Consider the following 24,555-nt stretch of genomic DNA (forward strand, 5'->3'; position numbering starts at 1 on the left):
TAAAGTAACACAATTTAGTAAATACATTTTTTGTTTTTTTTGTGTGTGTGGATGTGTGTTTGGCCTTAAACCTCCATTTCTGGAGGTGTCACAAGGTGAAATAACTCAAGGTTCTTTTTCAGCTCAGGTTCATATCAGTAATGTACCTTGTATGTATGCTTTGCTATTCAATTCAGAGTTTTTCCAGTCAAATATCAAAAGACATTTTCATGACAATAGAGAAATCAGATTTTTTTTCTTCCTTGAACCGGAAGCAAACAGATTTAGCCTTTAAGATGTAACCATATTTCAGTTGCTGCCATAAAAGAAATGAGCTTTAAATTGTTTCCCCCACAATATATTTCACCGATAAGAATACAAAGAATATTTTCAAATGTAATGCACATAATTTGGTGGGGACACATTCATTTCCAGAGAGAAGATACCGTTGGGGGCTATTGTGAAATGGACATTTCCTGCAGACGCTGGTTAGCATTAAAAACCATCTTAACCACTAAGAGGCTTTCAGAGAGAAGCAGCTGTAAGAAAGAAACACAGACCAAGAGAAGACACTTAACAGAGATTCATATGCAAGGCGTCATCTGCTTGAACATCTAAGCTGAGCATGCCTTCTTGGTTTTACAGAGTTTATCTCTGTCTGGCAGGAAATTAGACTTAACTGGTACCTCCAGTCACCCACTTCTCACAACAACAATCTCCAGTTGGTAATTCTAATTATTCTAAAAATGCAGTGATGGAAGTAGTACTGATATGTTCTGCTGGAGTACAAGTAGTAATGCCACACTTTAAAAATTCTCCATTACATGTCAAAGTTCTACAGCTAATTGTGATTGAATGAAAAGTGTGTGTTATTATCATGAAAATATAGTAAGTGTTAAAAGTAAAAGCACTAAATGAAGAACAATAGGAAATAAATGGTATAATATACGATTATTATTGCTCATGGAAGTATGGAGCATAATGCACTCAGTTGAGGTGGAGTTTAATTTTAAGTAACTACAAAAAGAAAGAAATGACAGCTGCTGGCCACAGGAGAGAATAGCTTAATTTGACTGGTTGGTTGAGATTGTGGTGAAAGCTGATTGGTTGCTGAAACATCTGATATAATAGCCTATGGTAACATGTGGACACACGTATTTTGCCAGTGAATTCATTAAGCATAATGATGTATTGATAATGATAATGCCTTATCAGTGTAAATACAGTGCTTGTGCGTTGCCATTGTTGAAGGTCAGCTTAGAATGAGAGTTGCAGCCGGTTTTGCCCATTCAGCATCAAAGCATTTCTTCTCATGTTGTATGATTTGAAAAGTCATACCAACTGATAACGATCCTGTCGCTGATGACCCAGATTTCAAGATGTATTCCGAGACTAATGCAACTGGAACATCAGCGTTTGAAGAAATGGCAGAGTTTACAGGAGGCACCTGTTACTGTAGGACAGAGATGGCTGTTTGACATGACTCAGTTAGACATTAAGACATAATGCAGTCAGACAGAGGAAAGGCCCTTTGTATCTCTGCTGGGAAAACAGTTTAATTCTTCTGTCACGTTGAAAATCGATGTATTTTCCTACAACATATGCTACCATATCATTTTTACACAACGTTCAATGGATCTTACAAAATATTGCTTGTTAATGAATGGACCACTGCTGTCCAACACTTTACTTGTGATATTTCACAGTCTTTTTTGTCAGACAGGAGGTGCATCATTTTATCTGTGCAATTACAAACTCCGACGTATGAAAATACTTTTAGCACCTGCAGGCTGACAACCGATCCAGCTGTTATGTAGCTGTGCTGTCTCCAGCAAACTGACGATATTCCAGATGATGGGTCAGAGAAAAGGACGTTGCTTCTCTCTTTTTTGTGAGACACAAGGGTAGGAGAAGAATAGGGACAGGATTTAAGGTGCGCAAAAAAGCACCATAGTTATATCTTTATAAAATGAAATACTGTGTGCATATAATAATCATTCAATCAAATGTGTAATAAACAATTAAACATGATTATAATTAATTTAATAAAAAATGGAATATTGTTATCTGATTATAGACAAATGAACAAAAAGATTGAACGTTTTTCAGGGTTTTTTTCCTTCTATTTGTGGTTCATTATATGTTTGTATCGGTAATTTAAAAAAAAAAAAAGTTATTTAGTTTTTAGCTGACTGACCTGTGTTTTTATTTTATTTTCTCTTCCTTTAAACTCTAATGGCAATTTGCCAGTTAATGTTTTTATTCTTTTTATTTTATCTAAACATCAGGTTTGTGTTGGTCAAAGTTAGCAACTAATGTCATTGAAAATTGTACATTATCTTGATTTTATAATTAATGGACAGTTTAGCAGCCACATTTCACTCATCTTTCTTACTTCAATTTGTTATGCTGTCATTTATTTCATTTTACCTCGCCATTAATGTTGTACATTTCATATTGAATTCACTTTTGATTATTATAATTAGATAATTACATTGTCATCTCTTTTCATGCTTTGTCACTATGCTGCTACTGACTTTTGAGTGGTGATGGCCAGAATAATGACCAGAATAAAGCTAATGTTAAGGAGTTTTTTCTATTCTGTACGTTAGATTTTTGGTGGCTATAGTTAGAAGCTGATAAAACAATTATGTTACAGCTGAGGTGTCCAACATTTTATCAAGTTGTATCCACATGCAAATCACATTTTTTATTTTTATCACTCCATGCACTGCAAATTTCTGAATGCAAAGTACAGACAGTTGGACAGTGGTGGATAAAGAGTGCAGCTTGTCACCTGCACATGAACCCAATGTGCGTTCATCATTCCCCTACAAACCCAAACAATGACCAGCAGAAACAACTAAGGACTTTTGTGAGTGTAAACTGAAGAGGTTATGTGAAGTGTTATAACCGGTGAGTTGCTGTCCTACCGGCCAGTTGTTCAAAAATCTCTGTTTTTCCATACTAATCAAACCACAAACCACATCTTTGACATAAGAAGGCTGTAGTTCATCATTTCACTCAATCAGAACATTTTCCCAGGCACTGTAGAGTGTCTGTCCATGACACAGTGAAGACAAAGCAGTGAGACAGCTAATCGAATGTTGTCCTTATCACAGACATACAGGGCTGAGCATGAAAAATGGAGGGGTGTTTCTTTAAAAGCATATATGCACTGATGTTGGCATATTGGAAAGTGAAGCCCTGAGGGTGTGTGTGTGTCTGTCAGAGGCACAGCTCATGTTCACATGATGACAAATGGTCTCTCTACCCGACTGCTTGTTCATGCAGTGTCACTTATTTGTCTCCCATACACACACACACACATACACTAACACACCGTCAGGACTCTGGGCAGCCTTGGCCGTGTTTGTGTGTACTTTGTGTCACTATAATGTAATGGCTTTATTGACCTGAGGCCCAAGGACACTGCGCCACTCCCCACCTAAACTAAATGCTTGCCTAATGGACGGTCCTCCTCCTCCTTCTCATCTCATCCACTGTTGTCTCATCTCTCCACCACTCATGATCTCTCATCTCCTCCTGATCCTCCCTCCTTCCTCTTACTCTCCTCAATCTCTCTATAATCTCCCACTCTTCCAAAAGTCCTACATAAGTGAACAGAGAGGCGGAAGAGGAATGAAAGTCAAAGAACTGGTAAGGTGTCTTTAAGCCCCTGAAGCACACTTGTAAAGACAGTAATTCTGTGAATTTGTCCATATCAGGACAGTTACACATTTTTTTTATTCATTGGGCTTTGGTACATTAAATTTGAAATAAGATAACAAATTCTATATTACTGTAAAGTGCCACATCTCAGGTTTAATTTTGGGACATTTAGACCATCAGTATGGGAAGATCCGTAGGGAGATACAGCCCTTTTAACACTTATGTGCCCAAATTGCAAAGGGTTCAAAGGCTGGGCAAAGGTTGTTTGAGCTGCCACAAAACCGGATGAAGACAAGACCATGTAAGTAAAGACAATCGAAATGATATACAAAATGAAATAAAGATCTTCCACATAACAGATCTGTGGTTGTAACTGAAATGGTAATATAATAGGAGAATTATAATATCAGCATGGTAACGCACAATGGAAGTGTTAATCAGTGTACAGTAAAGGTATGTTGTTGGAGTAACGTTTGCCACAGTTACTGTCTTTATTAGCAAGTTGACCTCAGGTAGTGAGCTCTAAACAGGAAGAACAGCTGGACCAGAAAAAGTGAAAAGTTGAACTAATGATGATGATGGTGACAGAGTATTACGTTATTAGTTAGTTAGTTCATCAAGTGGGAAACGTCTACATTTCTTGGTGATCCAAGAGAAGATACTTTTCTTTACAGGCCTAGTGGATTGCCCATAACCAAAAACTACAAGAAGTACTTATGTGACTATCTTGACAAATGAGATCTCCTCACGATTTTACTTGCAGGAAGTTTCGAATGTCCTCTCACCACTGCCAACATCCACATACTTTGCCACCAGGGGAGAATAGTCATCTCCTGTCTTCACAGGTTCTTAATTAATTTCAGGTCGGTGTATAATCACTACAGTCTCCAGTGTAAAGTCTCAGCTCTTCTCCTCTGCAATTTTGGCGGCACAATAACCAAAAATTTCATAAGTGACAACCTTGGGTGTGTAAGAAATCTCCAAGGTGAGTTGTTTCTCTTGTGGTGTGACATTTCTCATTCCAGGTTTAGTTTCAAAGACAACAACATGGCAGTTTGTTTTCTCTGCAGCATCCACGGCGACAGAACTCACAGATCAATGAACCCTGAAATTTTAATCATGTTTTTTTGTGACATGTTGAGATCTGGGCCTCAAAGTGAATTATCAGATGACAGTCAAAATCAATATGTAAGGTGGAAAATAATCTTTAAGCAATAACTTCATGAGAAACTTGCAAAATTGTCTTGCTCACAAATTCATCAGGGCAGAATTGTTTTAATGGATTTCAATTGGCCACCTCGTTTTGATAATATAACTTTAAATCAAGCAAGAACAACAAGTACTTAATCACTGATTCCTGTCCACTAGTTTGCTGAGATGTGTCAGACATGACTCAGAGCAGCACATTGTCATCTGCTTTAGTGAATTAACAGTGATGAGTCTCAAATAAACATGATTGGATCACTGCACGACAGCTCAGGCTGATGACGTCATGGAAATAAAGACGGGGCTCTGTAGAGACTGTTGATTAGTGATGGCATCTGAGAACAAACTGTAAGTTCAACTCATTGCCTGTCCTGAGATTATAAATGCCCGCCTCCCTCTTATGATAAAGTTAGTGTAAAAGTTTATGACTTTGCTGAGAGGATGAAGTGAATTATTTTTTCTTGATAACAAAGTTTTATAAATAGAAATTCAGCTAGGACAATCATCTGTTATCTTAGTCTAGGTTTGGTTACACATCTGGACTGATGGAAGATAGATTTACATTAATTCCTGATTAATATCAAATTCAAATTGTTGATCAGATGGGTAAATGAGCAACGGGGATGCACTTTGAGAGTGTTTGAATGGGTCTGATTCAGCTGATGGTATTAACAAGACTACAGTCATACAGGGTTATACAGCCAGAGCCAAGTCATGTGTGATTGTGTGGCAAAAACGGTATGAATTGGACTAAAACACTAAAAAACAGAATCAATAACAGCATCAAGCATCAACAGTAGCAAGAGAATCTGATCAATACCCATCCCTATCAGTAATAATTAATACAACTGGGGTGGCAGTGTAGAGCGGGTCGTCCAATGATCAGAGTGTTGGCGGTTCGAATCCCGCTCTGTCCCGGTTGCTGCCGTAGTGTCCTTGGGCAAGACACCTTACCCACCTTGCTCCTGATGGGTTGTAGTTCGCGCCTTGCATGGCAGCTTCCGCCATCAGTGTGTGAATGGGTGAATGTATGATGTAAGAGTGCTTTGGGTATCGTTACAGGTATAGTAAAATGCTATATAAATACAGGCCATTTACCACTTAACTGTAATTTGTATCAATATCTACTTGTTAGTCAGCATGTGTCAATCATAAACATGAGTCATACACTAATGCAAAGCTATAACAGCAGGACACATGGACAGACAGAGTGCTGTCTCTGGTTGGATCTGCGCGTTGCCCTTTCAGACCTCTGTAAAGCTGAGCAGAACGTCTCTGAGTCCCTGGTGTGCAGAAACCTGATTTTAGGCCACAAGGTCAAAAATCTCATCACAGCTCTCAGAGCTTGATTTTGAAAGCAGTCTACCTGTCTTTTTGTTTGTTTGTTTTTATTTTTGCAGAAAAGCGCAAGGACTTACTCGACAGCTATGATCCCCAGAGATTTGAGATTTTGGTGTTTTTGCTGCACTGTCGTTTAGACAAATTCAACCTGGACCTGCAGCAGAAGCTGAAATTTTTATCTGACAGCCCCACCTCAGTTTAATTTTGCATTTGTTCTGTCAACCTTGAGATTTCCTGCATGGAGTTTCTTCTCTGCTCGTTGTGCTGTTCCTCACCCACCTTCTATTCTCTTGTGTGCAAAAAAAAAAGCCCATAACTGACAATTTCACGGCGCGCCAGCCAACTGTGAATATGATCAAAAATCATGTAAGTTCTGGTTCAGGCATGATCTCCTTTAACGTATCCTCCAAACACACTAATAAGTACAGACACTGGAAAATGACAGAGAACCATACTGCAAGAAAAGAGAGAGGAAAGAAAATGATAGAGAACAGATGAATACACTAAACAGAAATTTAACATGATTTGCTCTGCATTGTATTTTGGTAGCTTAGTGCTTACTGTAAATTAAAACGTTAGCTAATGAATACTGAGAGGTGATGGACGATTACCTTTACCAAATTAGTGCATTGTTGTTCCTAACGACACTATACTGATTGATGTGGAAAGACACAGGAGCACAGACTGAACCGAGTTCGAGGTAATTGCTACAAAAATAGCCTATAAGAGCATATAAAAGTTACACTTATTATTCGGCTTTTTTCTTTTTTTCTTTGTGCATATTGTCAGTCTGTAGCCGAGGGGAAACCTCTGGTCTGATTCTCCAGCATTAGCGCTGTCTGTCACCTTGTTCAGGATCCATGCCACACTCTGCTCTTTGCTTCCTGCCTGCTTTTCTTTTTTTGTTTAGACTTATTTGCCTTTGCTGACTGCTTACCTGCTGCCGGCATTGTCCTGGAAGAAAGACTGAATAAACTTGGATTATCAGCTCTGCTAAATGGATCTTACAAGTCCTTGCAAGAGAACGACAGAATTGTCACAAAACATTCGTTCTTTGGATGGGAGGTCTCATGCATATCAACCAAGTAATTGCACTTAGGGCAGATTTATGTGATTTTTACTAATACGTGATCTGACTTGAGAAAAAAGGGCTACATGGTTTGGAGCCTTCATTAGTTTTTTAAAATATACCCCCCATGACTGTCGGTCTGGAGATGGCCGAACACATCCTGGACGTAATAGAGATATTGATCTCCTCATCAAACATCAAACGTCAGACAAACCCATTTTCCAAAATGTCACAGTGCTTAAATGCTTTAATTACACCTGTCACATGAAAATTATTTTAAATGTTAATGCCCATTAACCCACCAATAATAATTTAGAGGCTGCAATTACCAGCTGTTAGGAAACCCAGCCTGTTACCCCCTCCTTTTTTTTTTTTTTTGTTGCTTCCTGTGGCAGTTAATGAGAATTAACTCCACGTGGAGCTGGGCCGTGATCAATTCATGTTTCACACTGAACATTGATTCAACTGTAATAGTTTATCGACCTTGATGATGTGGTATCGGCCTGGTGTACATGCCTCAGGAGCTCATATCATCTCAGAAAAGATGGATTGCCAGGTGTGAAGTCACTGTAAGCGTATAGTGCGTATAGTGCGTCATGAGTTTCAAGGACATGGTGGGGCGAGGAAGGGTAAGTGGTGTCTTCCCAGAGAGGAGAAAGAAAAAAGGGGGAGGTGGGATAAACCAGCCACCTGAGAGAGGAGAGGAGATTGTCATTCAGTAGGCGTCTGATGGCTGTCAGACAGTGCTCCTCCACTGCAGATGTGACGCATAACATACTCTCCTCTTTCTCTTCTCTCAGCTGTGTCATCCCCCACCCCACCCCCATCCCTTCCTCTCCTCTTTACTTTCCTTTCCTTCATTTTCCTCATTTCCTTTCCTTCCCTCATTTTCCCTCTGGGCATTTTCCCTTCTCTCTCTCTCTCTCTCTGTCTCCCTCTCTCTCTCCCTCTCCACTTTCCTCTTGTCTTCCCTGCTTTTTCTTTTAGCTGTCTGCCTCCCACCTCTCTATTTTTCTCCTCCTTCTTTCTTCTTCTCTCTTTCCTCTCAGCGGAGATGAGTGGGTGGAGTGAAGCATTGTGCCCTGGAGATTGTTGTGCCATCCGCTTTTCAGACGGGCTAGCCCTTGTGTGTCTCTGTGTGTGTCTGTGTGTGTTTCTTAAAACAACAAGAAAAATGGACATTCCATTTTTGGGGGGGCTTAAATAAATGATCTGAGTTATTGGTTCATCGTTGTTGTCCCACAAATATATAAATCTTACTTATAACGTGACAGCTTATTTTCTATTTCACTGGCTTTCTCGCATTTCTGGATTTTGGCCCAGCCTTTTCTCTTTCATTTTTTATTTCTGTCTCTGATTTTGTTTCTTTTTCTGTCCCTAATTTCTGTCTCCCTGATGACCTGCCCTCTTCTTCTGCCTTCTTCTCCTCTTCCTTTCCATGTCAGATCAGAGAGGAATATATACTACGACATATATTGTACTTCTACCCTCACCCCACCTCCATGTCTCTTCATTTCTACATTCCACCTCACGCACCAGTCCTTCGTTTCCTCTCCTCCTCCTCCTGCTCCTCCTCTCTGGCCATTTTTAGACAGTAAATCCCATCCTCTCCCACAGCACATCTCTGCAAGTGCCTGAATGTGTATGTGCGTGTGTTGTAAGAGATAGTAACAGGGCCACACACTCGGATACACACACACACACAGAGGCACAAAAGCAGAGCAATATGCCACCACTCACCTCCTAAGACCTCATACTGTAACTTCCTAAACAGAGCAACTGTGACAGATGTGATACCTCCAGCGGCACTGCAACCACTAAATAAAATTTTGCATCGCATAATCCGATTTTTGGAAACGTGGAGGAGGAAGGTAGTGATACCAATTGTCCACCAGAATAATTGGTTTTACACAGTGGTTTTGTGGTAAAAGGAAAACTATTATCCATTCCCGGGCAAATCAAGGCAGCAAATGGATAAATGACTGAAATGTGACTTGATCAGATCTGTAAAACTAATTTGTGGTGTTTTGCCAGTTTTTCTTTTAAAACAAATTCGCTTTGCTATTATTCAGGTCACTGGGTTTGTTTACTTTGTGTGAGACAGGAGGTATATGTGTTTCCCTTTGCTTTATCAGCATAAACCATACATTTTAATATTCCACCACACTGACTGATCTGTTAACTGTTAACTCCACAATCAATCCATACAAAGCAACAATTTCACAGAATTTCCAGGCTTATCACAGGCTATTTCAGGATGCGAGGCACTGAAACTATATTGTTGATTACTAATAGACATTGAGTAGATTTATGCACAACAAAACCACTACACATTTATTGGCTGAGTTTATCTCTATGGAACAATCGCAAAAGAACAATCGAGTCCATAGTGGACTCTGAGACAAAGAGCAGGTGGTTTGAGTAAATCTACGACATGGATGCAGAACAAAAGCACTTGGAAGAAGTAAGTAGAGCCTGGCAGGTAAGAGAGAGTCATGTCATATCTGAGTAATTACCCTACTATGCTACTAAGTGCTGCTAATAGCAAACGGCAAGGTACATTTATATTCATTAAAGAGATATATTGTTTCATTGAGCTAACAGTAGTTTGAAGAATGTGCAGTCCACAGTAAATCTATGTAGAAAATTCATATGACACCGAACCACCACTGATGTTAACAAGTGGTATTTCATTGGTAATACAAAGTAAAGACGGCCATCTGTATTTCTACTGGCCCCGGTCCCGACTGCTAAGCGTACACCCGAGTCCAAACCAAATCAATCTGGCCGCACAATTAGACAGCGCAGAATGGGCCATAATTAGAAATAGATTAACTGAAATGCATGGCAAACAAACCAGGACTTCACAGAATGAGCAAGTGTAGAGTGTGAGCTCTTTGTCCTGTGGAGTGATAAATGTTCAAGTTGAACTGGATGTGGTACAGACATCTGCTCCAGATTCGGAGGGAGAGTGTGACCTCTGTCTTTTTTCAGATCTCTGCGTGCGCAACAAGCAGCTGGCGACTGAAATTAGACACAGAAAAAAGAGATTTTCAGAGGAGGCATCACTGTTTTTTCCAGAAAAAACTGTGTATTTATTCTGTAGGATGATTCTTCTTGATCTTAGCTATTTTATCCACTTATATATATACGTATAAGTATATGTTACTTATATTATATATATTTATTTCTCTCTAGGGTCCTGTCATCTTTTACTGTAGCCTACTGTTGTAAATGCAAGTCGTAATTTGAGCCCCACTCATGGACAGCAGAGCATGTGCATTAGTTGACAAGCTGAGGCCCAAGTAATTGGAAAAGACATGACTAACTGGTCCACCAAGATGATGAGAGTTCTGTGCCAGTTTTGCATCCTGTCTTTTCTCTGAGCTCTCACCAACAAGTAAAACGTCAGTCCGAGATTTACAATTCTTGGCTACTCTGTCTTCTTTTCTTCCTCTATATCTTCCTCTTGGCTGCCTCTGCAATAACAAACATACTGAGAATAGTGAGCTAGATAGCTTCCTATAGCAAGGCAAGAGGTGTTGAAGTTGATGTGTGAAGTGTCACAGTCAGTGCAATACCAAGCAAGCCAAGCCAGTCGCCCTTGTATAGTTACGTGTGTTGCTGTTACTGTGTCCTCAGTAACCTCAGTGTTTTTAGTTTTGCCAACTTTTCCAGATACACCTTCTTGTCCAGGTGAGGTGGACTTGTGTGTGCAGGTGTGTGCCCTTTTGTCCATCCATCCATCCCTCCATCAAGTCATCATCTTGTCTAGACAAGGTCCATGTATCACTTAGCCCTGAGCTGTCAGGCCTTCCCCATAAACCACTGCAGCTTGTAAGATTAATGGCTCTCTTAATCTCACGCTTGGAGACTGCTAATAGCAGGACCTGCAGACAGACAGACCTCTCTCACACCCCTGCGGAAATGAAACTCTCATTTGTTTTGGGTGTATTGTCACATGTCTATCTTCTTCTGTAAATGTCTTCCCTCCCTGTTCATATCATCACATCTGTTTCACACACATTTTTTTAATGCTATTTTGTGAATGTATATTTAACTTTCTAATGTGCTGTCAGGCCTGGTCCTACAAAGTTTATTGTTGCGAGAAGGTCGAAGTAAAGGTCGTTTTTGTTTTACTACCAGTTAATAAGAAAACTAATCGGTAAATCTATCAGTCATCTGTTGGACACATGTTGAGCACATTGACCTCAGATCAGGACAAAAAGATGAAATTATTTTTCTTAAATTATGAGCAACCTGGTGAAAATGTCGGACGTACACTCGTGATGGGAGGGAACCCTTCAAAATGCACTGAGGAAGTGAACGAGTGATCCTCCACCTGCTCACAACAGCAAGGTGCCTTCTGGCAACATGCTGAGCTCTCATCTGTTGTAGAGGCCGTGGGAGGAGACAAATGACTGTGTAGCACATGAATATAATGTTGCTGCACCTCTCAGGAACAAATCATAATGTATTTCTGAAATAATATTATGTTCACCTACAAAAAATGTATGTTACCCATTTTATCATCTGTTCCAAACATCATGTTGATGTTGCACAGTACATAAACTGATGTGAGTTTTGTGACACACACTTTGTAGCTCTAGGGACAGTATATGGTATGTTTGTAACTGGTAGATGAATTTCCTTGACATTCACAACACCCTCAGTTGTACATTTTAATGTTGGTGGCCCTGAGAGCGCAACATAGCAATTTAACAAACGCAAAGATGTGCGGATACGGCACCATTGAGCTTGAACCTAGCTGCTGCTGTTGCAATTACACCATCATATGACCTTCAATGGACAAAACATTAGCATGCTAACCTTAAACAGCCACAGTAGAGTAGACTTGAAGATTAGTTTCATTACTGGTCATTACTCTCAGAATAATTTGGTTGAGAAATAGTCAAAAAGGAGATTTAATATTGTGTCTCAATTTCATTTCCATTTACTGCAGTCAAAAAATGATGAAAATGATGTTTGATGATTTTTGTACTCATCCACAGAAGAAGAAAATGACCTTTGGACCTTTTTAGAGGAGATCAGAGGAGGCAGCAACAGATGTTTGTGATATAAATAGAAAACTAATATGATGGGTTGGGTAATCAGTTGCAGCCCCTGTGGAGCAATACGTTGATACAGTTACTAACAGGAATATAACTTTTGACTTAAGTAATGAGGCTATAGATTTGCAGAGGAGTCGCCCTGGCACTGTTAACACAGGTAAAAAAGAAAAGAAAAGAAGGTGAGTACCTGTGTACAACCAGGTCCCTCTTGGATATTGCTATGAATAATAATGTCCTTCCAGTCATTCTGCAGTAATTACATAAATGAATGCTTATTAGCCACTTCCTAGTTTATGAGTGTACGTGCAATGAGTTCATTAAATCTCCCATAAGGAGTTTATGGGGGGAGGGCTGTCACTTAATGGTGGAATAAGAGCCTATTAAGCGTGTTTATAATGCTTTGTGGATTATACTCATTGTTATAAAGCATAATCTGTCCCGAAGTGTATGAGCATCAATTACCAAGACATAAATGAGAATGATCATTTTGTCATTTCAGGTTGCTCTCTCTTTCTGTTTTCTGCCTGAGCGAGCTCAGTCGACAGTCAATTAAAGTGCAGACACGCTGCATTGTATGTGTCCTCATGCTATGGAGAGCTGAGGAGACTGAACCTCATTCTCCTCATTGTGTCAGGTACTTATTCAAACAAGGAGGCACATACACCATGTATCTCTCCTCGCCTGTCATTCAAATGCACCTTGATGAGTTGTTTTACATTTTTCCAGGGGTTTGATTTTCAGCTATGATTCTCAGGGCTTTGCAGCGCTACTCAGTCATGTTGGCTCGGCCGCCTTATCAAATGTCTGAAAAACACTTTTTAAGACAAGATGACAGCTCTGCCTCTCTGTTGTCACATATGGAGAGAGAGAGAGGTTTCTGAATCATTTGTCACATTTTGCTTCAGGTTTGTGAATACACTCAGCAGGTTGCGGAGGAGAGGAATGTGTTTCTCTATGATTCGCAGGTTTGTGCGTCTTCTTGCTGAAATGTGTCCTTCAGCCAAAGTTTGCAGTTATGTTATTTTCCACCCTCTATTAATCACCACGAATGAGATGGCAAAAGCAAAACAGCTCAGTTGTGGTCCTTCAATCAGAAGGCCTAGAAAGTAATGATGTTTAAAGATAAAGAGATCATGTTTCAATGACCAGTAGAATTATGTACTATATACAGTATAGGTAACACTAAGTACACACTATTAAGCATTAGTTAAAGCAGAAGTAAGCGATCGGGTCGTTTTGGCTAACTTTTTGTCAGCCGATGGAGTTAGCAGTCCCCGCCCTCATCATGGATCTATTGGTCCTCGTCCCTACAGTACGTCACCACATTCACGCGCATCCCTTAGCTGCACACACAGCCCTTCATGCCGTTCTCTCTCCTCATTGGATAAAGCTTGTAGGCTACAAGGAATAAGAAGTTTTCTCCTCGGCTTACAGCAGAGCAGAGTGACTGACAGACCCGTGTTTCAGACCAAACACTCTAAGTGATTGCTGTCGGAAGATATAACTATTTAAGACTTATATTAACACACACATTCCGCTTACTTCTGCTTTAAGCATTAAATACCGAATTCATAAATTATAACACATGAATACTCATTAGTATGTAGTTTATAAACAGTTAATGCGTTATAAATGAATAATTCAGTATTTCAGTATTAATGCTTAATAGTGTGTACTTATATGAAGTGTTACCTACAGTAAATATAGCTGAAATTTAGGAGTAAAAAAATGAATTTGATTGATTGACAACTAGAAAAGTGATGAGTTTAACAGTAAAGTAACATAGCTGCGCTACCATGATCCTCACTCAGAAATATAATTATAATATGATATGACAGCTTTAAATGGACTGATCCATCACTTTGACCAATCAGAACATGAGAAATGATTGGGAAATTTATAGCAACCAATGTATACTGAATGTTTCAGTGAGGGGAACGGACTCTGAGCTCAGGATGATGCCACCCTGTGAAATATTTCTGTGGGAGAGATCACTATCTCTGTCTTTACAAGGTCTGATTGATCATAAAGGAGTTAATTTTAGAATGACAGGTCTTATAATGTCCAATCTTCTACTCAAGACAGTATCAACGTGGGAAAAAGGTTTCGTGCTACAGCCTCTTCAGGCCTGGCAGGAAGGAAGGCAGAGGTTTGTTGAAGAAAACAACAAGTTAGCTGGCTGCTCCCCACCTATGAAGCGTTGGTCAAGTTCCACCGACTGTCCTCTCCTATTGTCAGTTATTCGCAATCCTTTAGTGCATAAGGGTCCACCAATTGAAACAATCAAATGGGTTGTGACATAAAAGTAAAACTGTATTCCTGTATTGGTTGATTCATTTTCTAAACAAACACATGTGGGTGTAATGTCAGAAAACCATAAAACCCACATCTGGCATCAGTACAGTAGATCCATGGTTGGCGTTTGAGTGTGGATCACTGAGTTAGCATGTTTTCACTGCTGACACCAGACTGAACAATATCCAGTGCTGTTGGACCATCAGGTCCTAAAGTTCAAACCTTTTTTGAACAATTACAGTATAAGATAATTAAATTGGTGGTGGCCCATGAAACATCTGACCATTTCCTGATCACTGCCATATTATCTCAGAGAACAAACTGAAATAAATGTTATAGCTTGATTTATTTTTCTGAATTTGACACAAGCTTTAGTTCTGAGCTGCATAAAATGTGGAGTTTTGTGCTTTATTTAAGTCATAAATGCAGCTATTTCGACGTATTACGCTGTGGTCTGCTGGGGGAGTAGCCTGAGGGTGGCCAACACCACAGACTCAATAAAACTGACTCAGAAAGCTGAATAAGTCCTGGGGGTGGAGCTGGACCCTCTGCGTATAGTCGCAGGGGAAAAGGATGTTGTCAGAAATCCTCTCCATCATGGACAACATCTCCCTGAGCCAGAGGAGCAAGTTCAGCCTGAGACTCAGCCAGAATGACTAAGTGCTACACCATGGGAGGTCTGTCATTCATCCAGTTATAGATGTCCTCTTCTTTCCACACATCTCCATCAGTGCTCTGGTCTTAAACTACTTTTTATTTATCCACACTAGTGTTTCCTTTTTTGTTCTTCCTGTTCAGTTGATCTGCCTCACCACACAGACATGGAATCTTTGGGGCAGCCCATCCTGGGCCTGTATCACAGAGCTAGGAGGACTGAAGGCCATCGGCTAGTGTGTCCAACACATGCAGTGTAATGGCAGGACTGTCACCAGTGTTATCTCCCTTGAGCACCGTTTAGAAAGCACAGAGGTGACAAACTGCTGGGGAGTGAGCTAGCAGACGGACAGGTTCTCATGTCTGTCCTCTGTAGATCTACCAGACTCTACAAAGTGTGCAAAGACACAGAAAAAGAAAAGTAAGGACACTGAGGATGAGAGAAGTAACGGCAACACTCCTTCGCCACCAAAGAAACACCCTCGTTTATGATTCTATCGATTGTTAACGTGTCTGTCTTTGCGCCCTCAAAACTATCATATTTCTTAGGTGTTAGAAATTACAGAGGAGCCTCAGGGATTTCACACGCGTCTCCACAACAAATAAGGTTGATTGTGTTTTCTGGCGCTAGAAACGCATTTAGCTTTATTTAACACTGCTGACTCCTCATCAGTTCAGATCAAGCTTAAGCAGATTGCCGCCTGGGTGAGGGATGAGAATCACAACGGGGGGACGTCGAGTCGGAGCTTTAACACTACATCTCCATCAGTGACAGCCAGGAGCAGCAGGAAGAAGAGACTGACAGAAGAAGAAGAGGGAGAAGACAGAAACAACTAGAGTGAGAAGCCAAGTGATGAGAAGCCTGCAGTGCTCTGCTAGCTAACTGGACAGGAGTGATAAACACTGATCAGGGCGTGGAGGATGGAAACCTTTGACCTGAGATGTGCTTACTTTTAAATAAAGATAAACTGTGCTCTGGACCAATAATAAACAGAATAGTGAGCAGTCCTTCATCATACTGTGCTGATGGTGTTGTAGCTCAATCAGGGCCGTTGCTAGGAATTCTGGGCCCCCTGAAAGAATACTAAAATGGGCCCCTGCCCCCTGACTCTTCCACTTTTCTTCTTTGACTATGTGCGTATTATCATTTTTTATTTAGCCTACTTTGTTTTTATGCTAATGTAGCATTACTATTAGTATTAGTTAGGGTCTTATGCAGAATAATTCAGTCATACAAAGATTAGACTACTGGGGTTTTTTGTGGGCCCTACTGGTTGCTGGGCCCCTAGAATTATCATCACCTTTCTCCCCTATACAATGGCCCTGAGCTCATTTGATATAATAATGCAGTATGGTCAATGTTGACGTGAATGTGTAATAAAGTAAAGTCACTGCTACTGTCAGTGCCAGCTTTTAGTTAAATAAACTGTCATCATGGTGTATAGCAAGGTTTGTAATGCCTCTGAAATGTTGTCTCAAATATTGCAGAGGAAAAAGGATGTGGCACACTCGTAGCCTTAGAAAATGTATTACCATAATAAAGTTGTGTTAAAAGACTAACGTTTCAACCATGATGGTCTTCGTCAGGCCAACTAAGGCAACGGGTGTGCCACATCCTTTTTCCTCTGTCTACTTTTCGTTTGTGAGCACCTCATCAACGCCAGTGTGTGCTCTCCTCTGCTTCAAAGTCTCAAGTATTGCAAACACGTCAAAGTATTAACTGGCTTCTCGCTTATCAGCTGCTTGTCTTGAAAAGAAGGAGAGGAGAGGAGAGGCAATGCACTTTCATTACAAAAAGATAAACACAGTTATTTGATGCTACTATCAGAAATATTGATCAGTGGTTCTTCTGTTTATTCCATTAAAGTTATTAACTGTTTTCAGCTGTAGCTGTCATGTGTCTTCAAGAGACACTGAAGAGAGATCTTTTATTCAGATAATTTCTAATAATCAGAATCAAATGTCCTTATGGTTTGTGAGCTTTGTCTCCACTCATTTGTTGTTTGACTACAAAGAAAACAGAAGATAGGAGAAGAGGTGGTGACCATGCACTGTGAAGAGAAGTGTCCATTTATTGTGATCTTATCAGAGTTTCAGTGTTCATCACTTGCCCCTTCTGTTTAGCACATTACTGAAGTCATCATCCGTCATTTCCTCTTATTACAGTAATGTATCCTTTGTCTTTGTCACAGAGGAGAGAAGGGACAGCATGCACTTCCAACTTTCTTATTGAAAGAGGAAAATAGACATCTTTCTTTTCAGAATATATGTTATCAATATTTTTCTGTCTACATCTTTGCTGAGGTTTTATATATTTAGAAAAAATAGCGTTTTGGGGAAAAGAAAACACCAGAGTTTTGTGAACGCTTTCATTAAAAAAAAACAAAAAAAAACCATAGCCTCTTCATTTATCTCATACTATTATCAAAGTTAGTTTACCAATCAACATTTAATCTGTTCTCCAGGCCGTTGGGGTTATTATTCCCATATTCTCTCCTGTTTGTCTTTATCTGTCTCCAGTGAGGACGATCAGCTCTAGATGTCTCCTAAGATCATCCTATCTGTAATCACACACATCCAAGTGGGATGTGCTCATCAGCTGGCAGGTCAAAAGACTTTGATAAATTACTCCAGTTTCTCAACTTCAGTTCAACCACATGTAGTATGAAAAAATAACATTAGCAACTGCCTCTAACAGTAGTTGAATTTCATTTCTACTGAGGATGCCAGTTATACAGAATCATGTGGTATTTAACTTTCATAATTTATATTTTACCCTGACAAATTGACCGTGTGTTGATTATGGAAATATTATAATATGACCAGAGCTATTATACACTTCAAATCACATACATTAAATATCCTCTCATGCAACTCTGTCTGTTTATTCCCTTATCAGAGTTACATCTGATGGAGTTGTTATGAATGCCTAAGCATGAGGGGTGAAAGCCAGGATACTATCTAAACCACACAGTCATGACAACTTTGCATGTCTTCCTAACGTGTTCCTGTCTGTGGAGAGAAAGTTGCTGTCTTGTTCTCAGTGCTTCTCGCTCTAGCTCCAACCACCTGAAGACGACCATCTGTGTTCTGTGTAGTGTAAAGCAAGTAAATGAGCAAGTTTCAGTTTAGTCACATCAAATCAGTGTGAAGATTGATGATCGTTGTATCATTAGACATGACTGAATAACATCTACAGCCGAACAACTACAGGGGCCGTTTTGAGAACCTGGTCAGGTGTCCTAAACCGGGGACGCCTACGATGTAAACTGACTGAGAAATGCTAGAATAGGAAGCTTGGCAACCAGAGCAACAGTAATCTAGGCGGGTGAGGTTTAGAACATGATCAATTCAGATAGAAAACTTAACTTCTCTAATAAATTGGGTCAGCCGTAGCTTGGCACAAAGTTTCCTTCCAGAGCATCTACTCCTGATGGATGACAGGAAAAAAAAACACTTGCTCACAGGCGTCTGCCAAATGAGTGTAATGTAATCGTAATTTAGTAATTGAAGACCATTTTAAGGTGTCAGGGGTGGGATACTACAACATTAAGAGGACAAGAATGAATATTTAATGAGGAAAAATGTGATCAAGTTAATCCTAGTGGTCTATAGATATAGTTCATGTGCTTTTCTGTGTATGTGTGTGCCAGTTTCACTGATGGATCTGTAAATATCTCAAAAGTTCAGAATGTGCTCGAGGCTCGCCGTCTCATGACGAGCGTCATCAGACTGACAGTTTCTCACTCACACACAGGGCAAAGGACAGAGAACACGAGTGGCACAATGATATGTTTATTGAGAGGCTTTGGATAATAGAAAAGGTGGTGGCTGCTGCTGGAATGTCACAACCATCGACAAAAAACATGGACGTGAACTCCCTAATCTAGACACACACACACGCACGTACACACGCGCACACACACAAATACATACACGCACACTGACACACAGCCACACACACACCCTCACTCCTCATCTCCATTCCCATCACTCCAAGGAGAAGAAAAAACTTACAGCAATGCACAGGACAAGACGGTATCACGGTTTCTACAAGCTCATTTCTACATGAAAAATTCACAGTTACACATATATGAGGGAGATTTTCTTCATAGGCACAGCAAAAGCAATAAAATGTGTTATCTGTACAACAACAAAAATAATGATAAAAATAAAACATTTTGCACATTTCATGAATCCTCGGGCGCCCAGGCGGACTGAATGTTTACCCTGGAGGTGGGAACATCCTCTATTCGCAGCCCACAGGGACTGGAGCGAAAGGTCGCACTCAAACCAGAGGAGAGAATGGTATTCAGGTATATGCATTAGCCTAAAGGTGAGAGGTCGGGAAAATGTCTGCATGTGTTTTCCTCTTAGCTGGTCCTGCCACCAGAGTAAGGATTCAGTCCATCTGGTTACCCCCTGTATATAGCTTTATATTATCTCTTCCTATACATATACACATTTAGGATTTGCAAACTTGGGACCAGAACATTTAATATAAATGTAATCCCAGGTCAGTCAGGAGAATGGCTATTAGAACATTTTCAGTCTACATACAGCTCCACTGGTCCACAGCCAGCGGTGACGACGCTTTGAAATGATCATGTACGAGTAAATCACACACAGGCAATATCACAGACAGTTAACTCGAGCTGTTTTTGCTCTTTTTCTATACTTGCGATCCAAGTTCAGAAAGTTCACCATGTTTTCCTGTCTGCGTAGAGTATGCTAAATTTATAACAAGGTAATCATTGATAATTTAGCAGCAACCCTCTGCACACTGACACAACAAGAATACCAAGAGAGACCTTCACACTCCGCCTCAACTCGTCTTTGGAAAATCTTGTGCTCAGACGTCTTCTCCCTCTCAGGTTTTCATACATCGACCGTAGTCGCTGAACTGTGAGAAAACACACGAGCTTCTTCGACAGGGTGAAGCTCATACTGTAGCCTTGTACTTTTTAAGTGAGCGCTGCTGAGTGGTAAGCTGGTGTTTTCATTTGTGTGAAAGGAGCACGTTTGTTTCACCGGGACTGGTTTCAGCTGTTTGCTATTCTGTTATTTCGTCAGTACAGTAGCCTTGAGGAACCACACAGTCAAACAAGGAAGCACTGAGGCAATAAACTGTTTGTTTCCAATACTGAGTAGAAGAAAAAACACTTAAAAACTGAGAAGTATTGCTGGCATTTAGAGTCAATTTCCACACAACCGCTAAGCTAGAAACAACCTCAAACCGAAGATGTTTACTTTAAATTTGAATTTTTAAACACATCACGTCATTCGACTGGATTTCTTTTTCAAATACACGGACCCTCTGGATTGTGATATTTTGCTGTTTCTGTTTATTGAAGGCTAAACTGCATTTGTTCGACTAAATTAAAGTCCTCCACACACTGAACACTGATTGGTTTAGTTGAATCTGCTCCTCTCATGTACAGTAAACCTGCTGGTGGAAGTTTTTCACTTCAAATATAAGTCAACCAAATACCAACTCAAGCTGTGATATGTTTTCCTACACTTTCCTACACTGCCTTGATGTCAGCCAGTCGACCCAAACACACCTTTGTCCCACCGAGGCAGGAGGAGCAGAATCAGCCGGAGCTTTAGGTTTTCTGAGGAACGGACATTAGTGAACGGCATCCTTCACAGGATCCAGCTCCTGAACCGGGACATATAAAAAAACAGAATAAAAGTAACCATTCAAAACAATGTGCATTAATAGAGTCTTCAGTGACAAACCCATGTCTACATGTAGACAAAGAAATTTTGAATTCCTGATATATGGGTAACCTGAAGGTGGTTTCTTTTCCATTCATACACTTTCGTAGTCTTAGTCTCTTTTCCTAGTCCGAATGTCTGGCTCTGTGCTACTGGCTGAATTAGCTACAGTACCACAGTGATACTATTGCTTCACATACGGCAGATAATAACGAATGCTGGATGCTCAGTGGCAGTATTCAGAGCAACAATATACACATACAGCAGTGGGATGGCATGTAGGGAAGGACCTCTTTTAGCCAAAACTTGTAAATTTGAGATAAAACTTTTAATCTTCACAGCTAAAATGGTTAATCACAGTGGCGATGGCGTTATGGCTGTTTGTGTATGAGTGAGTGTCTGTCTATGTGTGTGTGTGTATGTGTGTATGTGTGTGTGTGTATGAGAGTGTTTTCCTGCACGAGAGACAGCCGTGTTTGTTTGCTGTATGCTTGTTTAGATAAGCCTGTGCCTGGATGTACTGCTTCCAATGTTTGAGAGTGAGTGTGTGGCAGCTTAGCAGATGGAGTTTGATTCTCACCACTGGGAAATCTCAATCCCACAATGCACTGGGCGCGTCGCCAAATGAGGAAGCAGCACCAGCAGCAGCAATGAGGAACCAATCACAGCTTAAACGCTGGAGAAAAAAAAAGTGCTTTCCCTCTCTTTCCTTTCCACCACTGCTCCTCCTAGATGGGCCATTGTTGTGCTATCCATTAACATGAATTGGGTCTATAGCAAGAGTTATTTCTAAACTCCTGTGCATAATAAAGCACGCACACACACACACGTATCACAGGCACAGTAAAACCGATTAACACAGATCACAAAGGAAAACCGGGACAGTTTGAAGAAGAGGTTGCTTCACAATCCCTCCCTTTTTGTTTCTGAGCAGACAAAAGCAAACGGAAACGTCTGGAAATCCCTGCTTCAGAAAACGACAACAGCAAGAAAATTCCACCACAACAGAAACAAAATAATGTCTCATCATCAAGCTCGAGTCTATAGAGGGGCATCGTCCCACTTTTGACCATACTTTTCCATGATATCCCGTCTTTTTTTTCAGTGTCTTCCCAGATCCCTCCTTCAGTCTAAAGAAGTTTCCTTGCTGGATTTTAGAGCGGTGGAGGAAGAGGCAGGTCAGGGGATTTGAAAGCGTTTTCCCAGCATCATCGGCAGGATGCACTTTTTTTTTCATTTTTTTTTTCAAACACAGCTCGTCATACAACTACAACCAGCAGTTAACATCTGGATTCAGTAGAGCAGTAACATGTAAAAGCACAAAAATGAGCTGAGAGAACAAGGAGCGCCCAGTAAAACCAGTGGGGAGGACAAGATGATCTGGGAAATTACTGTGAGGTGTCAAAGCAAAGTCATGACATCACATTCCCCCGCCACAGCAAGGCGGGTACAGGTTTGGACACTCTGATCATTGTCATGGTGCACGAATGTGTGTGTATCTGTGTGTGTGTGACAGGTAGGGTTGGACCGATGTGATTTTACAGCCGGTATGCTGTGCCAAGATTCAGCCTATTTCCACACCTCAGATTTTGTATTTGTATGGAAAAGCCTCTAAAAGAGCATTTAATTTATTGTGGATGATGCGTATTGAAAGCCAGACTAGTGACATTAAGGCAGAGTGGAGCAGGTGCCATAGCAGGTTGCTGAATACAACATTGTGAAAGGATTTCTCTGGCTCTGAGGGGAGCGACAGTCAGGGAGCGAAGAACTGATGTCACTGGCCGGTGTATATGATAGCAGAATCACACATGGATGTAACCCTAGAGTGTGTTTTGGAGGTGTGCGTACGTTTGCTTGCTCACAGTGAAAAAAAAAATGTCTTCCATGACCTGTAGCCCTTTTTTGGAGGGTCTGGAACAAAAAGGAGGTCTTTGCTTGCCAAATAACCAATCACAGCCCAGCGGTGGATTGTGGCTCTCTCAACATAAAGTGCTACAAACACCTCGAGGTGAGGTAATGGACAGAGGAAAGAAATACTGAGGAGAAAAAAAGGAGGAGGAGGAAGAGGAGGATGGCTGGTCCACACTGAGGGTCTGTAGCTGATGGTTCCTTCTGGGTTGAGTCCTGGTGGTCGTCCTTTAGTCCGATGCAACTACAGGCCCAATAACTGGAGGCTGGTCTCCCATAGGCTCAGCTGCAGCTGGGGGTCAAAGGTCGGTGGTGTTGTCATCTCCCTGCACCCATTGGCCCAGTAGCCTCCTCCACACTCCCCCTCCAGGGCCGGTGATAGAGCCGCATACAGCACAGTGGCAGCCCCCTCAGCAGGAGTCTGTGGACACACACACATACATGCAAATTAAATAAAAAAAACCTGCATCCCAAAAACATCAAAAGAAAGTGGAGTGACTGCAGGACGACAAGTTCAACAACAAGTTATCATTGTGAAAACAAAGAACATGTGTGTGTTTGTGTGCGTGGGTGTGTGTGTGTATGAATGCCAGAGGAGGACTGATGTCATTGTACATTAGCGTCAGTGAGAAGAAGGCTCAGGGTATGTGTCCGTGTGTGTGTGTGTGTGTGTGTCTGCATGCATAAGCGTGCGTGTGCGTGAGTGTTGGTGTTGATGCTTTTTAACAATGATCTCAGTGTCAGCTGTGAGACCAGAAGCAGGTTTCAGAGCAGAGAGGAGATCACATCCTGCGAGCATCAACGGTACACTGGCATGCTTGTGTGTGAAATAGCGCGTGTATGTATGCGTTTGCCACTGTGTGCTGTAGCGCTCAACTATGTTTCCCCAACATGAATTTTAATTGTTCTGAATGAATTATTTTGCTTGCTGAGCTGCATTTTTGACAATACAAGCAAACACAGCTTGTGGTTTTTAATATTCACTCTGTTGTTTGCAGTTTAAAGCCCTGTTCATAAAGGGAGGGGTTACAGCTCTTGCATAGAAAAAAAAAATCAAAAACATATATCTTTAAAAATTGTTTCTATGACAACAGGCAACTCATTGTAGCTTACTTTGTGCTCAATTGTATCTGATTTTTTCACCAAGGATACTGCTTCTTCTTTTTTTTTTAATAATATTCACTCATAACAGTGGCCACCTCCTACGTATATTGAACATGTTATTCTTCCCAAAGGTGCTGCATGGACTTTTTAATGAGCATGAAAATACTAAGAGCTTCACATTTACCTTATTGTCTGTCTGAAACTGTCAGTGTCTGTTAATATAAAATGCTGCATGTGAAAACAGTCAGATAAAATGAAAATGAAAAGACTCCACTGGCACTCACTGTAAAAAAAAAAAATCATCATAAGGAATTGTTGTGCAAATACATCTTCTGATGCTACTGGACACATCTTCAGTGATGTTCCTGGAATCATTGGCTGTTTCAACATCATACACCCACATCCAGACGACCCAGCTGCAGCTGACCAGGCCCCAGCTTGTGTCCAGTTGGCAAATCGAGCTACTCTCCCCCCATGGATCTCGTCTCTTGAGCCATAGCCATCTTGAGGCTTTCTCTGCCGCTTCGGTGGTAC

The 24,555-nt window shown here is 40.8% G+C and overlaps 1 protein-coding gene across 2 annotated transcripts in view; it reads right to left on the reverse strand.

The window, feature by feature from the left end:
* Positions 1-19,067: 19,067 nt before the first annotated feature.
* Positions 19,068-24,555, reverse strand: part of LOC146964873 (polyprenol dehydrogenase) — a 44,387-nt gene continuing 38,899 nt past the window's right edge. For both annotated transcript variants that reach the window (XM_085766123.1, XM_085766122.1), the window contains exon 7: positions 19,068-23,338. In XM_085766123.1, coding sequence (XP_085622249.1) covers positions 23,162-23,338 — 177 coding nt within the window. In that variant the 3' untranslated portion in view covers positions 19,068-23,161. The remainder of the gene's footprint in view (positions 23,339-24,555) is intronic.

This window comes from Trachurus japonicus, chromosome 21 (genome assembly GCF_045865225.1).
Source record: "Trachurus japonicus isolate A0001 chromosome 21, Traja_1.0".
NCBI lineage: Eukaryota > Metazoa > Chordata > Actinopteri > Carangiformes > Carangidae > Trachurus > Trachurus japonicus.